The following is a 16,832-nucleotide window of genomic DNA, read 5'->3' on the forward strand; positions in this document are numbered from 1 at the left end:
TGTGTGTGTGTGTGTGTGTGTCTGTGTCTGTGTGTGTGTGTCTGTGTCTGTGTGTGTGTGTGTGTGTGTGCGAGAGAGAGAGAGAGAGAGAGAGAGAGAGAGAGAGAGAGAGAGAGAGAGAGAGAGAGAATGTGCATAGGAGTACAGGTGCCTGCAGAGTCCAGAGATGACATATTGCCTGGAACTGGAGGTACATGTAGTTGTAAAGCTCCCTTGGGTGCTGGGAAGTGAACTCGGGTCCTTTGCAAGAACAGTATGCACTGGTGAACATCGAGCAATCTCTCCAGCCCCTAAAGATTTATTTTATGTGTATGTGTTTCTGTGTATATGTGGAAATGTGTGTGCAGGTGCCCTTGGAGGCCAGAAGCAGATGTTAGATTCCACGGAGCAGGAATTTGTGAATAGCCCAATGTGGATGGTGGGATCTGCACTTCAGCTCTCTGATAGAGAAATAAACGCTTTTAATTGTTCAGCCATCTGTTGTGATATATTGTATTTTTAAGATTTGTGTTACAGCCATCTCTTCAGCCCTGATATCTGGTTTTAAAATGACTTGGCATGGCAGTGCACTCTGGTAATACTAACACTGGGATCCTGAGGTAGAAGGGTGGTAAATTCAAAATCAAATTGAGCTTCATATGGAGTTTTAGGCTAGCCTGTGATACATAGTAAGCTCTCACCTCAAAATAATAAACAGTTTTTAAGCCAGGTGGTAGTGGTGCATGTCTTTAATCTCAACATTTGGGAGGCAGAGGCAGGTGGATCTCTGTGAGTTTGAGGCCAGGCTAGATAGCCAAGGACAGCGAAGGCTATACAGAGAAACCCTGTCTAAAAAAAAAAAAAACAAACAAAAAAAAAACCAAAAAACCAAAAAACAAAACAAAACAAAAACCAACCAACCAAAAAACATACAAAGTACCAGGTTTTGAACTGATATATGGGCTTGAGAGAGGGCTCAATGGTTAAGAGTGATGGCTGCTCTTCTAGAGAACCTGGGTTCCATTCCCAGCCCCCACGTGGTGACTCACAACTGTCTGTAAGTCTAGATGCAGATCATGTGACACTCTCTTCTGGCTTCTAGGGGCACCAGGCACGCACGTGCTACACAGACATATGTGCAGGCAAAACACCCATACACATAAAACAAGAAAAACATGCATTTTTTTTGATATATGATATGTACATACATATGTATGACAGCATGATATATGATATAATATAGTGACAGATATAAAGTCTTCATCTTTACAGCTCAATGAAATTAAGTTTTTGAGACATTGTTTCATGTAGCCTAGGTTGATTTCATGTTACTGTGTAGCTCAGATGACCATGAACTTCCGATTCTCCTGATCTCCCTTATGCTGACATTTGAAGCCTGTACTGTAACATCCAACTTCAGTGGATTTTTCTGAAAATCTGTTTTTACATGTGTGTGTGTGTGTGTGTGTGTGTGTGTGTGTATGTGTGTGTGTGTGTGTGTGCACGCACCATGTATACTTGGAGGCCCATGGAAACCAGAAGAAGTTGTCAGGTCCCCTGGAACTAGAGTTACAGGGAGTTGTAACTCCATCAAGCATGGGTGTTGGAAATGAACTCAGGTCCATCTGCAAGAGCAGCAAGTGCTGTTATCTTCTAAATTATCCTTCCAACCCTCCTCAATGGGTTTCAATATAGAAATACATATGTGTCCATTACATAGGTTGCAACTGTACACCTTCCGAAATCCTGTACTATTTCCTGAACAGTATAAAGGTAACCATTGTTGATTATCCCCCATTAGTTTTTCCTTTTCTTGCATCTGGCTTTTTCACTCAACAGTGTTTTTAAGTTTATGCTAGTTACTGTATCAGTAGTTCACTCTTTAACTGCTGTGTAGATGTACCACATTTTATTCTTTCATTTTATTATTTAAGGACTTTTGGAGTGCTTATAGTTTTTATCCTTAGGATTAAAATATCTATGGACAGTATTCCATTTATGTGTCTTTTGGGACATGGCTCACATATCATTATGAGTTATTACTGTTATGTCCTTTTGGGGAATTTCTCCTGGAAAGAAGATAGTTTTTGAATCTTTGCCAGCTTGAAAATGTTTACTCTCATGTGTGAATACTATCTTTGTTGAGCACAATATTTTAAAACTAATGTCCTGTTGTTACTGGAATCATTTCTTATCTTCTAATAATTAGGATTTCTGAACAGAAACCAATGCTGTGTCTGCTCTCTATTTTTCTGTAAGGGCTTTTGGTTGAGCTTATCATTATTCTTGGCATCTGAACACTATAAAACAACGGTATGTCTTTAATCCTGCCTAGATATTGGCTGTGTTCTTAGAAATAAGAAGTTGCATACTTAAGTAAATAGTGTAATGCCACTGATAACACATTGATAAGTTATTATAGTCTGTCTGATTTGTTTGCAATGAGAACATATAGAATATGTAGGAGCAATTGATGGTATAACCTTTAGCCCTCTTCAAATATTTTAAAATCACATATATATTTATCCTGAAGAATATGCTTAAGACATGTATGATCTCTGTATGGATCTTTAAGGTTGGTGGTTTTCTGATTGTCTATGATGAAGAAAAGTATTTTGTTATTTATAGCATTTGCATGTAAATTGATTATCCATTGCAATCATTTTTATTAGACATTGCTCATCAGACCAGACCCTGAGCCCCATTAGGTATGTTTTTGAGGTAAAACAAAGGGAGATGTAGTAAAGAACTGCTTGTCTGTGACTGAATGAAGCCATGTGGACAGTCTTCATCCATTTAGGTAATGCATTTATTTATGGCCCCCAAATCATTTCACCTTTTTAAAACCACCTTTATGATTTATCTCTAAAGGCAAATAAAATGGAATTTTGACTCTACTTCTATGTTAATTGTGTCTGATGAGTTTCTTTAACAAATTCCCTGGTTTAAAATAAAAGCTGGGGTTGGGGATTTAGCTCAGTGGTAGAGTGCTCAAGCGCAAGGCCCTGGGTTTGGTCCTCAGCTCCGCAAAAATAAATAAATAAATAAATAAATAAATAAATAAATAAATAAATAAATAAATAAAATATAAGCTGTGTCTTTAAAGGTGTATCTTTAATTCCAGTACTCAGGAGGCAGAGGCAGGAGGGTGAGGCACAAGGGTGAGCAGTTCGAGGTCACTCCCTGCTACATGGTGAGTTTGAAGTCAGCTTGGGATACATGAAACCTTGTCTCAAAAGAAAAATAAAGCTGCAGTTGAAAGACTACAAAATCAACTTTACCTATAGAACTTTCCCAGTATGAATCCTCCTACATTGAATATGCAGAGCAAGAAGCACGAATACCTAGAGGCTTTTTTATATTGATTACACAACATGGTTCTCTCAGTATGAGTTCTCTGATATTGCCTCCTAAAGGCGAGTGTTGTCTAAAGCCTTTTCCCACAATGACTAATGACTACTGACCACCTCCTTCAGTGCCCCTCCCCAGTGTATATTTCATGATGCTAGAGAACAACATATCCACTTCGGGTATTTTTCCTCTATATGACTTTTGAAATGTACTGAGAGAAATCTTTCCTGGGAAAGACTCTTCTATACTTAGCACACTTAGAAAAAGTCTGTCTTCTGAGAGTTCCCTCACAGGTCTAAAGGGCTGTGCCTTATGGAAAGATGTTTTTACATTTATATGAATGCTATCCAGTATGACTTCTCTAATGTCAAAGTATGCTTCACGAAGAGATTTTTTTTTTGTTTTTACACTTGGGTTGTCTATAGTGTCTGTCACTGGTCCATTCTGTTGAGTCAATGATGGTAGGAGCTCTGTATAGCCATTACCATATTCCTTGTATTTAAATAGGCTCCTCCTCCAGGAACTATCCTGCATGTACTGAGGTTTGTGTTACATGAAAACTTTTTTTGATGCATATATTTAATTGACATGATTTCTAAAAAAACACACACAAATAAAAAACACCAAAAAAAAAAGTTGTGGTGGAGCATACCTGTAATTCCAGCACTCAGGAGGGAGAGGCAGGAAGATCAGAAATTCAAGATCGTCCTCTAGAACTCATTTTTAAAATTTCAATGTGTTAGTAGTATTCTACTACTCCTTATTCTCTTGCAGTATAGGCAGTAAATAATTATTCTGCATAAAATAAAATTCAGTAGTCACATTCCCTTTCCTATTGTAAGATTCTGAAAGTTGGATAGTGTATATCCCCTAGGTTGTCATCCCCACCCCAAAATAGTGTTCTAATAGTATCTTCAATGTTTATACTTCCAGTGAATTAACTTTTACAAGTTGGAAGGCCTTGGGAAAAGATGTATGTGATGATTAATTTTTGTTTGTGAAATATGTATTTTTAATTATGTGTATGTATCTTTGTATGGGTACATGCTTGTGAGTCCAGGTGCCAAAAGAGACCAGACTGTAATGTCAGATCCTCTGGAGCTGGAATTATAGGTAGTTGTGAACTGTAAGATGTGGATGCTGGGAACCTAAATTGGGTTTCCTAGTAGAGCAGGAAGTGCTCTTACCTGGTGATCCATCTTGTGGCCCCTAACTTATAAAGATATTGCCAGGTTACTTTCTGAGATGATCATTCCCAATTCAATTTTCCATGAGTAGTAGAGGAAGATTACGTTAGCTCTCCTTTTAATTTTTCCAGTCTGATGACTCAGAAAGTATTTACTTTTGTTATTTTATTTTTTAATTAGATTTTTATTTATTATTGGTATGCATGTATGTGGAAGTCAGTACACTTTTATGGAGAGGATTGGGCATGGAAACTGGTAGAATAAGAAGCAAGAGGTGCTGGGCTGTGTTGGCACATTCCTTTGATCCCAGCACTCAGGAGGCAGAGAGAGGAGGATCTCTGTGAATTCAAGACCAGCTTGGTCTACAAAGCAAGTTCTAGGACAGGCTCCAAAGCTACAGAGAAACCCTGAGCTATTTTTTTCAATATGGTAAAATGGTTCAATTTACATTTTGCAATATGCAAAATGATGAAAATACATCAAATTGATAGAAACATTCTATAAGGTTAATATATTAAAACACAAAGCTCAAGATTTGGGTATATTTCAGTGGTTGAATGATTGCTAAGCATGTTCAGGGCCCTAGATTCAATCCCTAGCATGTTAATAAAACAACTCTAACATGCATTGGAACTACTTAGAAAAACTATTTTTCTACATCATTGATTTGTACATTTTGTATTTGGTTGGTAGTCAAAGATAGCTGTGTTTGGATTTTTTTTTTTTACCACATTCATTCCTATTTATTATTTTAATTTCAAATCAAATCTATATTGAGGGGGGTCCCTACAGTTATCCAGGCAGGGAAGTGAACCCAAGACGAGATGAGAATGAAAAATCCAATTCAGATTGACTTTGTCAGCATGGATCAGACTTTGGGGAGTCTAATGCCAGACAGTTCATCATTGTCTTCATATTTAAAACAATTTGGGAAAAGGTTTCCAGGCAACCATCAGTCCAACCATTCCAATTTTAGGAGCACAATAAAGCTTAATGTGTGACTGCATAGAGACTCTTTTACCAAGTACATGTGACCATGACGGTGGGTTCTATAGCTGAAAGGCCTAGAATCTAATGTGGTCTCTGACCAATAGCATAGAGGTCAACAGGCCATACCATCTTCCTAGGGAGAGAAGAGTCTGAGATAATCATTCTCGGGAGTTAGGGTGAGGTGTGTCCCGTCAGATAACAAAATAGTCATCAGGTCATTAACAACCTTCACTCTCAGTTTTCAGGATGAAATAAAGGTATTTGGTTTTTATCTCCTCCATTGAGGGGACACACCTGTGTGATTAACATGCCTGGTTCTCTTAGTGCTTCTCTGTGAGTAGAATGGCCTCCCCCAACACTATATTATGTTAGCTGTTTTGTTTTGTTCTGTTTTTTTTTTTTTTTTTCCTATTTCTTTTTGTTTGTACAGGTCTCCTGTAGTCCAGGCTAGCTTTAAATTCCTGATTGTTCTGCCTCCACATCCTGAGTGTTGAGATTATAGACATGCCCCAAATGCCCAGCTTTTTGTTTGTTTTCTTTACAAATGTTCTAGTGCCTCACATTAAATAATTTTGTTTTATTATGTCAGGGTCTTACATATTGCAGGCTGGGGTGTCCCCTGAGCTCCTGATTCTCCTGTCTCTACCTCCCAAGTGCTGGGACTATGTACTACCATGCCCTGTTTAATACTTTGTTTTAAATCTTTCACCCTTGCTAGTAAGAATATTTAAAGCTTTGCTTGTGAATTTGATATTTCTTCTATCCATCTAGACAAGTATACAGGTGAACCTAGGAAAAGTATCTGTGAGACTGTGGTGATCTAGGGTTTATTCTATCAGTTGTAAACCTTGGTAGACATTGCAACAAGGATCAGCAGTGTCCTTACATGAACCACTACTCAAATCAAAAAGTAAAACATTAACGTTGCGTACTCCCTGTGTATTCTGTCATAGAATCATCTTTACCCCAAAGGTTACAGACACATCTTTGTTATTTTTTTATTGTCACAACAAAACACCATGGCCAAGGCAACTTATGAAAGAAAAAGTTTGGCCCTCATGGTTCCAGAGGGTTAGAGTCCACGTTGAGGAGCATGGCAGCAGGTAGCCCATTGGAACAGGAGCTTATATCTGATCTACAAGCATGAGGCAGAACAAGAGAGACACTGGGAAAGGTTTGGACTTGCCACAGGTTCCTTTCTTTTGGGTGTGTGAGTGTGGGCTCACCTGTGCCATCACGTGTATAGAGATCGGAGGACAATATTGGAGACTATGTTGAGGCAGGTCTCGTGTTCCTGTACTTGCAGGACATACTCCAGGTTATCTGACCTTTGAGCTTCCGGTGCTTCATCTAACCTCTTCCCATCTCACTGTGGCAGTACTGACATCATATATGTGTGCCGCTGTATTGGGCTCCCCCCTTTTTATTTAAATATGGTTCTGGGAGTGGAACTCATTGTCAGGTTTGCATGACAAGCACCTTTTCCCACTGAACCATCATGGATCCTGTTCAATTGTTTTTGAACCACTGACTCATTATGTAGTTTTGACTCACCTGAACCTTGCTATGTTGACCAGGCTGGCAGGTTGGCCTCTGCCTCCCAAGTGTGGGATTAAAGAGGTGTGCTACCATGCCCAACAGTTCAATGTGTTTTGAATACAGCTCTATAACCACCAACAGAACCAACGCAGAATACTTCCATCACCCTAAAAAGTTCCTTTGTAGCAGATCTGTCTTCCCACTCACAACTCTGGTATTATTTTGTTTTTGTTTTTGAGACAGGGTTTCCCTGTGTAATTTTGGTGCCTGTCCTGGATCTCTCTCTGTAGACCAGGCTGGCCTTGAACTCACAGAGATCCGCCTGGCTCTGCCTTCCAAGTGCTGGGATTAAAGGCGTGTGCCACCACTACCTGGCCTTTTTTTTTTTTTTAATTTGAAGAGATCTATTTATTTTTATTTTATGCATCTAGATGTTTTGCCTTTATGTCTATGTACCACTTGTATGCAGTGCTTTCAGAGGTCAGAAGAGGACAACAGATCCCCTGGAACTCGAATCCTAGCCGGTTATGTAATCAAACCCAAGTCCTCTGGAAGTGCAGCCAGTGCTTTTATCTGCTGAGCCATCTTTCCAGCCCTATTCGGTTTTCTTTAAAAAAAAAAAAAAATCCAAAACTCATGTGCCTCCCCATGGGAGGCCTTGCCTTCTTGTGGGGGAGGAATGGAGGGTGGGTTGGGAGGGAGGCTGCGGGGGTGGAAGGAGGGAAGAGGGGGACCTTTAATTGGTGTGTAAAATGAATGAAAAAATTTTCTTAATAAAAAAATCCAAAACTCTAGCCAGGCAGTGGTGGCACACGCCTTTAGTCCCAGCACTCAGAAGACAGAGGTATGCAGATCTATGATGAAGCCCAGCCTGGTCAACAAATCGAGGTCCAGGATAGCCGGGGCTAAACAGAGGAACCTTGTCTTGGGGGAAAAAAAAGCCCAAAACTCATTTCTTTTGGTGTTCAAAATGGAGAAAGCCAATTATAATCTTTTTGTTTGTTAATCTTCATTATCAAATTGTGAGGATTTAGAAACACCTAGGATGTTGGTGATATATACCTTTGGGTGTTTTCAAGGGGGATTACTACTAACAAAGTGGGGGTGAGCCATCCTGAATATGAGCAACACCATCCCTTGGGCTGGGAGCCCAAACAAAATCAAAGGGGAGAAAGGGAAAAGCCAGCCAAGAGTGCCAGCATTTCATTTTCTCTGTTTCCCAGCCTGAGAGTCCGTGAACTGTTGTTTCTTTACATTATATTCTCCCTGCCACACTGAACTGCACACATCTTCTGAAATAAGGAACCCAAACAAACCTGGGCCCTCTTAGGATTTTGTCAGGTAAATGGAAATGGGATACATTTTCTCACTGGCTACATAGAACTGGACAAATATAAAGACAACCATAAAAAGCAAAGGCAGATAATCTCTATATTAATAAGGATCATACTTGACATGGTAGTTGTCTTACTTTTCTACTGCTGTAAAGAGATACCATGACCAAGACAACTTATAAAATAGAGCACTTAACTGGGGGCTTACTACTATTTGAGAGGGAGAGAGTTCATGACCATCGTGGCAGAAGGCAGGCAGGCATGGGACTGGAGAAGTAGCTGAGAGCTTGCTTGCATCTGATCCACTGGAAGCTGAGAGAGAGAGCTAACTAGTAATGACAAGATTTTTTAAACCTCTAAGCCCACCCCTAGTGACACACCTCCTTGGACACACCTCCTTGAAGGCCACACTGTAGGCCGCACTTTCTAATTCTTCTGAAACAGACATTCAAATATAAGTGCCTATGGGGGCTATTGTTATTCAGAAGACCACAGTGGTGCATGCCTGTAATTCCAGCGCTAGGGAGGAAGATGTAGGAAAAAAATCACTTAAAGTTTGAGGTCAGACTTAGTGACATGAGACCCAGTTACAAACAAAAGCTCATCACTCTAAAATAACTATCACTAAATTATTGATCTGTATCTTATAGAAGTATGGTTTTGGCTTTTTAAAGGCCTACTGATTATCTCTGTTCTGACAAGTCCTGGGATCACAGGCATGCTCCACGATGCCCACCTTGAATTTTTCTAAAAATCAGAATTCTGTATATAAACAAAATCAAGAACATTTATTTCTTTTCAATACAGTTTGTAATGCTGGGAGTTGGTTGTCACGCACACCTTTAATCCCAGCACTCGGGAGCAGAGCCAAGTGGATCTCTGTGAGTTTGAGGCCAGCCTGGGCTACAGAGTGAGTTCCAGGAAAGGCACAAAGCTACACAGAGAAACCCTGTCTCGAAAAACCAAAACAAACAAACAAACAAATAAATACAGTTTATAACTTGTTACTACTGATTTCTAGCTACTGATAAACCCACATTTGCTAATTATCTAGAATCTTTAACTGTTCTTTTAATTATTTTTAAAAATGTAGCTTGAGCCTGAAGAGATGGGGAGAGAGAGGTTAAGAGCTCTTATTGTTCTTCTATAAGACTGGGGTTCAATTCTCAGCACCCACATGGTGGCTCACAGTCTGTAACTCCAGCCTCAGGGAATTTGACACCTTTCTTTTGGGCACTGCACGCACATGGTGCAGAGATACACGCAGACAAAACACCCACACAGATAAATAAAAATAGCTTATTACCACCTATGATTGTCAATAAAATAGTGTGTTTGGCTGAATATTAACATTTTTCTCTTTAAATGTATTTTTGTCAAGTTCAGCAGTACGAAAAAATAAAGCTCTATGGTGGTGCACGCCTTTAATCCCAGCACTCGGGAGGCAGAGGCAGGTGGATCTCTGTGAGTTTGATGCCAGCCTGGTCTACAGAGCGAGTCCCAGAACAGCCAGGGCTACACAGAGAAATCCTGTTTTAGAAAATATAACTAACTAGCTAGCTAGCTAACTAACTAACTAACTAACTAACTAACTAACTAACTAACTAACTAACTAACAAATAAGGCTCTGTAACAAAATCATAAACATCGGGAGAACTCGGGAGATTGTCTTGTATCCAGAGCCAGCCCTCTCAAAAGACAGAAGCATGGAAGAACATGAATATCCGTGAGTCCTCAGTGCCTTAGATATAACTACGTAAATAAAGGTAAAGTAACGTTTCTTCCCTATCGCAATGCCTTGGGTGACAGGCACAGGGCATCTGGGACAGGCAGGGACCAGTGAACCGTGCAAAGCTCTCAAACCGGCAGCTGTCAAGAGGCTGCTGAACCTCTGGGATGCGCGCGCAGCCCGAGCAGAGTCTGCGCACGCGCAGTCGCCGCGAACATGGCTGCCGCGGACCGACAACAGTGAGTCCTTCCGCGCCTCGGTGCCGTTCTCTGCTTCAGCTTCCCCGTCGTGCGGGTGGGAATCGAAGGGTATTGGTGGGCTGGCGCACAGTGCGTCTGCGTTGGGTTTCACGGGGTCGTGGGTGTGGCCGGGGACGCTGCTGTCTTCGCGCGTGTGCACGCCCCCGGGTCGGAGAGGTCCCTTTCTGGCTGGTGAGAACGCTCCTCCGCGCTGCTATCGGGTGAGGTTGTCCCGGTCCTTTCCTCCGTGCAGGACACCTCCGTATGGACCAGGTGGCCTTGTCTGGAGCACGGTCCTTCCCGGAGGTTTTGCAGAGATCCTTTGGGCGCCAGGGCCCTCCGAATCTGCCATTCTCGTGCTGAGTTGGCTGCCTGGCTCCAATGGGCGGGGCTGTTTTCCGTGGACTCTTCTAGGCAGTTTCCCCTTCCCTCTACTGATACTTGCAAAATAATATATGTGTGTGTTTATATAATATGTTTGTACCCAGGTAGGATTCCCCCCTCCATCTGCTTTCTAGCCATTTCACTATCTCGTCCTTGGTTTTCAGTGGTTTTATTTCCCTGTAAAAGCACGCTTTTGTCCATCTCCCTCCAATAACTTCCCCTCCGTTCTCCTTCTGCCTTCTCCTCCCAGCTTTTGTAATTTGAAAGATTTCATACCCACAGCTAAGTTGCAGGCATAGTTAAGTGACAAAACTGAGAGAGAGAGAGAGAGAGAGAGAGAGAGAGAGAGAGAGAGAGAGTGTGTGTGTGTGTGTGTGTGTGTGTGTTTGTGTTTGGTTTTGAACCAAGCACCTTGTATGTGCTAGGCAGTCACTATCATTGAGCTCCATCTTTTATGTTTATTTTGATCATTCTAAGGTTTATGGAGATACCTCCTCCGTAAGTCTTTTCGCCATCATTTTATAAATGTGTGTGTGAGAATTTGTATGAATTAGGACTTAGAATATTTTCCCATCTGAAAAAGCAGTAAAAGAATTATGCACTCTTGTCAGGCATGATGATGCATGCCTGAAATCCCAGCACTTGAGAGAGGAGCAGTTCTACACAAGCTAGCACAGTCTCATAACTGAATTTCTTTCCTGAATTTTTAATGTACCATCAAGGTGCCAGCTGGTGAGTAGTCCAATAGATCTGATCCTGGTGGGCTCAACACACTTAAAAAACAGCAATAACAACGACAACAACAACAAAAACCTGGCTATGTGGGCATACCATGTAGTTTATCCTCTTAAGGTGTACAGTTCAGCATTTTTGTTGCTATTTTTGCTTGAGGCAGGGTCTCTCTATGTAGTCTTGGCTGGCCTGGAATTTGCTATATAGACCAGGCTGGCCTTGGACACAGAGATCCACCCACCTCTGTTTCCTGGGTTCTGGGATGAAAGGCCAGCATAACCATGCCTGGCAATTTTAGAACCTTTTCATCGGTTACCACCCCAAAGAAAACCCATACTCATTCCTCCTCCCCAAAGAAAACCCATACTCATTAACTATCACTTTTATCTCCTCCATCTCTCCTTGCTGTAGCCTTTTTTGTCTGTTTTGGAGATTCATATAACTAGTTGTAGACTCTGTGGTCCTTTGTGTCTGGTTTCTTTGACTTAGAAAACTTCTTCAAAATTCATCCATGTTATAGAATGAATATGTACTTTGCTCAGTTTTGTAATACTCTATGGATTTTTATTTCTTCAGTATATTTTGTTTTGGATGTCACAAATAATGCTGTGAAACTTTTAAAAATAGATGTATGCTTTTCTGTCTTGTGGAATAGCTACATAGAAGTGGACCTGATTACAGCATCTTAGTGAATACGAAGTGATATCTCATTGTTGCTTTGATTTGAGTTTTTCTCATGGCTAGTGATATTGAGCATCTTTTCTTTTGCTTATTGTTTACTTGAAAGCTAGGAAATGACCCCTGACCTAAACCTGACCATGGTTTTGGATTTCCCAGACTCCAGGACTGTGAGATACAACTTTCTGTCTCTTATGCCATGAGACTATTGTGTATCTGAATTCAGAAAGCAATCTAAAGCAAGACAAGATCTTTGCTTTGTTCATTTAAAAAATGTGGGTTGTCATATTTATTTATTTATTTATTTATTTATTGAGGGGCAGGGTCTCCTTTCAAGTGCTGAGATTATAGGTGTGCCTCACCATGCCTGTCTCATTTTATTATTGACTTCCGAGTTTTATGTATTCTAGATACATTGTCTCCCATCTGGTGTGTTTCTTTTGACTTTGTTGGTTGTGTTAAGTCTTAGGCTTTGATAAAATAAGTATTAGTTCTAGGTGAAATTAAATTTATATTTATTTATTTATCTTTTTATTTATTTAAAAAAAATTCTCAAGGTAGTTACCCACCTTATTCAGATGACAATCACGATCTGAACTTAGGTAGAACTTGTCAGATCTTAAATTTTTTACTTTTTATTTTAATTTTATGTATATGGGTGTTTTATTTGTGTGTATTCATGTGCACCATATGCATGCAGTGCTCACAGAGACAAAAAGAAGGTATTTGAATTTCTGGGACTGGAGTTAGAGATAGTTCTGAGCCTTCATGTGGATGCTCAGAATCGTTCATGGGTCCTTTGCCAAAACAGCAAGTGCTCTTCACTGTTGAACCATCTCTCTAGCCTTCTCGTTTTACTTTTTTTTAATTAAAACAATTTTTTAAATTAATTTTACATACCAACCAGTTTCCCCTCCATCCTCTCCTCCTGTTCCCTCCCTTCACCTCCCTTAAGTCCCCCTCCCCTCATCCACTCCTCCTTTCAGAAAAGGTAAGGCCTCCCTTGGCAGTCAGTAAAACATGCTATATCAAGATGATGCGGGACCAAGCTCCTCTCCCCTGCATCAAGCTTGAGTGAGGCATCACACTTTAGGGAATAGGTTCCAAAAAGCCAGCTCATCCACTAGGGGCCCCACAAACAGGCCAAGCTTCACAGCTGTCACCTATTTGCAGAGAGGGTATAGGTCGGTCCCAGGCAGGCTTCCTAGCTGTTGGTCTAGAGTTTGTGAGCTCCCATGAGGTTGGGTCATCTGTCTCTGTGGGTTTCCCCATCATGATCTCGACCCTGCCCTGCTTGTATAATCCTTCCTCCCTCTTTTCTGCTGGACTCCTGGAGCTTGGCTCTGTGCTTAGTGTGGCTCTCTGCATGTGCTTCCATCAGTTACTGGATGAAGGGTCTATGATGACATTTAAGGTAGTCACCAGTCTGATTACAGGAGAAAGCCAGTTCAGGAATCCTCCCCACTATTGCTAGGAATGTTAGCTGGGGTCATCCTTGTAGGTTCCTGGGAGTTTCCCTGGCATTAGGGTTTCTCCCTAACCTCATAATGGCCTCCTCTATCAAGATATCACTTTCATTGCTCTCCCACTCCGTCCCTCCCCCAACTTGACCATCCTGATCCCTCATGTTCCCATCCTTCATTGCCTCCCATTCACCTCCCCTCCCGCCCCCAGTTTACCCAGGAGATCTATCTATTTTCCCTTCCCAGGGCAATCCATGCATCCCTCTTAGGGTCCTCCTTGTTACCTAGCTTATCTGGGGCTGTGGATTGTAGCCTAGTTATCCTTTGCTTTACATCTGATACCCACTTATGAGTGAGTACATACCTTGTTTGGTTTTTTGGGTCTGGGTTGCCTCACTCAGAAATTTTCTACTCACTCTACATACTATCCACAGATCCTCCCTCCTCCCTCTTCCCACCCCCAACCCTCTTTCCCAAGCCACCCTGCATCCCCACATCCCCCAAATCTAGGTCTCCCATGAGGAGTCAGCGGAGCACAGCACACTGAGCCTAGGCAGGTCTAAGCCCCTAGGCAGGTCTAGCTCCCTAAGGCTGTGCAAGGTGTCACACCACAAGCACTGGGTTCCAGAAGCTTGCCCATAGACCAGGGACAGGTCCCGATCCCCCTGCCTGAGTACCCCCCAAATGGTTTGAGCCAAAGAACCATCTTCCATATCCAGAGCTGCCTGCAAATTTCATGATGTCATTTTTTTTTAACCACTGAGTAATACTCTATTATGAAAATGTACTACATTTTCTTTATCCATTCTTTGGTTGATGGGCATCTAGGTTGTATCCAGGTTCTGGCTATTATGAATAATGCTGATATGAAAATAGTTGAGCATGTGTCCTTGTGGTATGATTGAGCATCCATTGGGTATATGCCCAAGAGTGGTATATCTGTTCTAAAGGTAGATTGATTTGTATTATTTTGAGAAACTGCCATACTGATTGCCCAGAGTGGCTGTACAAGTTTGCACTCCTACAAGCAGGGGAGGAGTGTTCCCCTTACTCCACGTTTTACTTTTAAGTCCTCTAATATTTCTTAGGATAGTCTTTCCCTTTAAAAATAGGTTTTTCATTTATTACACATAGGGATTGTATATAAATGGAGTATAGTGTGAGGAGTGAACTCACTAGCATTCTGTTTTGTTCTTTTTTTTTAGTCAAGTTAATAGTAGGTGGTAAAATTATAGTCATAATTTTAATCATACATAAAATGTCTCAAATTTTACATGTTCAAGCATTTTTCCCCCTTTTTTCTTGTAAGGTGACAAAAGTGGTGGCCAAACTTGAATTTTCTTTTTAGTGGAAGAGCAAGGTGCATACTATGTTTTTCTGGAGCACCACTCAGTGGGAATTTATGGTTCATCCAAATGAAATTAGGAGCAGTGGATAATTGTGTTTTAGCTAACAGCCATTCTAGGAACACCATGCTTTACCCACAGCTGCAGATGTGGTTTTTCTATTCATACTAGTAGTATATACAATACATCAGTGTTAACAGCTTGGAGAAAATCCGTAGCTAGCGGTAGGTCTGTCCCCATGGCTATTCACCTGCTACATTGTTACTGTTTGTGATGGTAGGGCTGGAACACAGGGTATTAGACAGGCTAGGTCAGCACTCTTCCAAGATACACTCCTAGCTCTGTGGTCTTTTTTTACTATAAGCTTTAAAGAATAATACTTTCTATCCAAGAACTAACTTCACTGCAGCCCCATTTGTCATGTTTTGTGATAATAGCATTTTTATTCTTGTTTATTTATAGTTATATTCTTATTTTTATCAAGGTTTTAGTTCTATCCATCACTGAAAAATAGGTTATCATGTTAATACTTTTCCAAAGAAGCACAGGTTTGTTTTATCTATTTTTTTTGTATTTGGTTTTCTTCTGTCAATTGGTTGTTAGCTTGACTGCTTTGTATCCAGTAGACTGGTCTTTCAGGCTGTTGCCTGGCCTTTGCTCAGTATTTTTTGTGGTCTGGTTTATGGTCATGTTAAGTGAATGTTTCACATGTGCTTAGAAAACATTTGGCTTTCAGTGTACATTGCTTTTCATCCCGTTGTTTGATAAGGCTAGCTACTGAAAATTTTTGCTGCTTGTCTTTGTCCAGCAGTTTTTTTTTTTTTTTAAATTTCCAGTTCTGAAAAGAAATAAGCCTTTTCTAGTGTTTGAATATATTGATTTCTTCTTCCATTCAAGGATGCCTTATCTGTGTTTTGTTGCATATTACTACTGTTGTATTTCACTGTGCTCCTTATCTGGCCAACATTGATTTTTTTTTTCTTTTCACCATTGGATTTATCCATTTATCATATACTTTTTTTTTTCTGTTTCTTTCTTTCTTCAGTCCCCCTTCTTTTGAAGAATTGTCTTTGCTTTTCTGAATTTGTTTTTATTTTACTCTCACACCTGAATCTTGGTGAACCTTGTAGTTTTTCCCTTCAGTAATTTGAAAGAAACTTTCCATCATTCTTGGTCTTCTACTTTGGTATTAAGTAATTATGACCAATCACATTGTTTCATCTTCACCATTACTAGTCTTTTTCCTTCCTTCCTTTCTTTTCTTTTCTTTCTTTTTCTTTTTTCTTTTTAGTGGGTGGGGGAGGTTTTGAGACAGGGTTTCTCTGTGAAGCAGTTCTGGCAGTCCTGGAACTCACTCTGTAGACAAGGCTGGCCTCAAACTCACAGAGATCTGCCTGCCTCTGCCTCCCGAGTGCTGGGATTAAAGGCATGGGCCACCACCACCCAGCCCTTCTTTTCTTTTAAGATCATTCCATAGGGTGCTGGAGAGATGGCTGAGTGATTAAGAGCATTAGCTGTTCTTCCAGAGGACCTGGGTTTAAATCCCAGTCCTTACATGGTGGCTCACAACCATCTGAAACTTTAGTTCCACGGGATCCTATACCTTCTTCTGGCTTCTGCAGGCATCAGACATTTATGTGGTACACATATAAACTTGCATAGAAGACACCTATACACATAAAGTAAAACAAAAATTATAAAAAAAGATCATTTCATAGGTATGTATAGGTATTAACTTGTTATTATTTATCCTTACACAGTATTCCTTTGACCTGTTCTCTGAGAGAGTTACAATGTAATGTCACTTCTTTTGAACCTGCTCTTGGCTTCAGGCCTTGGCACTCATTTGAACTCCCTATTTTAAAGATATGAATTTGAAAA

The 16,832-nt window shown here is 40.6% G+C and overlaps 1 protein-coding gene across 5 annotated transcripts in view; it reads left to right on the forward strand.

Moving 5' to 3' along the window:
• Znf329 (zinc finger protein 329) overlaps nt 1-16,832 on the forward strand; it is an 81,097-nt gene that overhangs the window by 60,858 nt on the left and 3,407 nt on the right. The window contains exon 1 of one of the 5 annotated variants that reach the window (XM_028884875.2): nt 10,006-10,348. The exons of 1 other annotated variant lie outside the window; for it this stretch is intronic. In XM_028884875.2, the coding sequence (XP_028740708.1) occupies nt 10,174-10,348 (175 nt within the window). In that variant the 5' untranslated portion in view covers nt 10,006-10,173. Of the gene's footprint in view, nt 1-10,005; nt 10,404-10,432; nt 10,570-16,832 lie in introns of those variants that run through there. 3 more of the 5 variants (XM_028884876.2, XM_028884877.2, XM_028884879.2) reach the window with 3 other exon arrangements.

The sequence above is a fragment of the Peromyscus leucopus genome, chromosome 1, assembly GCF_004664715.2.
Source record: "Peromyscus leucopus breed LL Stock chromosome 1, UCI_PerLeu_2.1, whole genome shotgun sequence".
In the NCBI taxonomy this organism is placed as follows: domain Eukaryota; kingdom Metazoa; phylum Chordata; class Mammalia; order Rodentia; family Cricetidae; genus Peromyscus; species Peromyscus leucopus.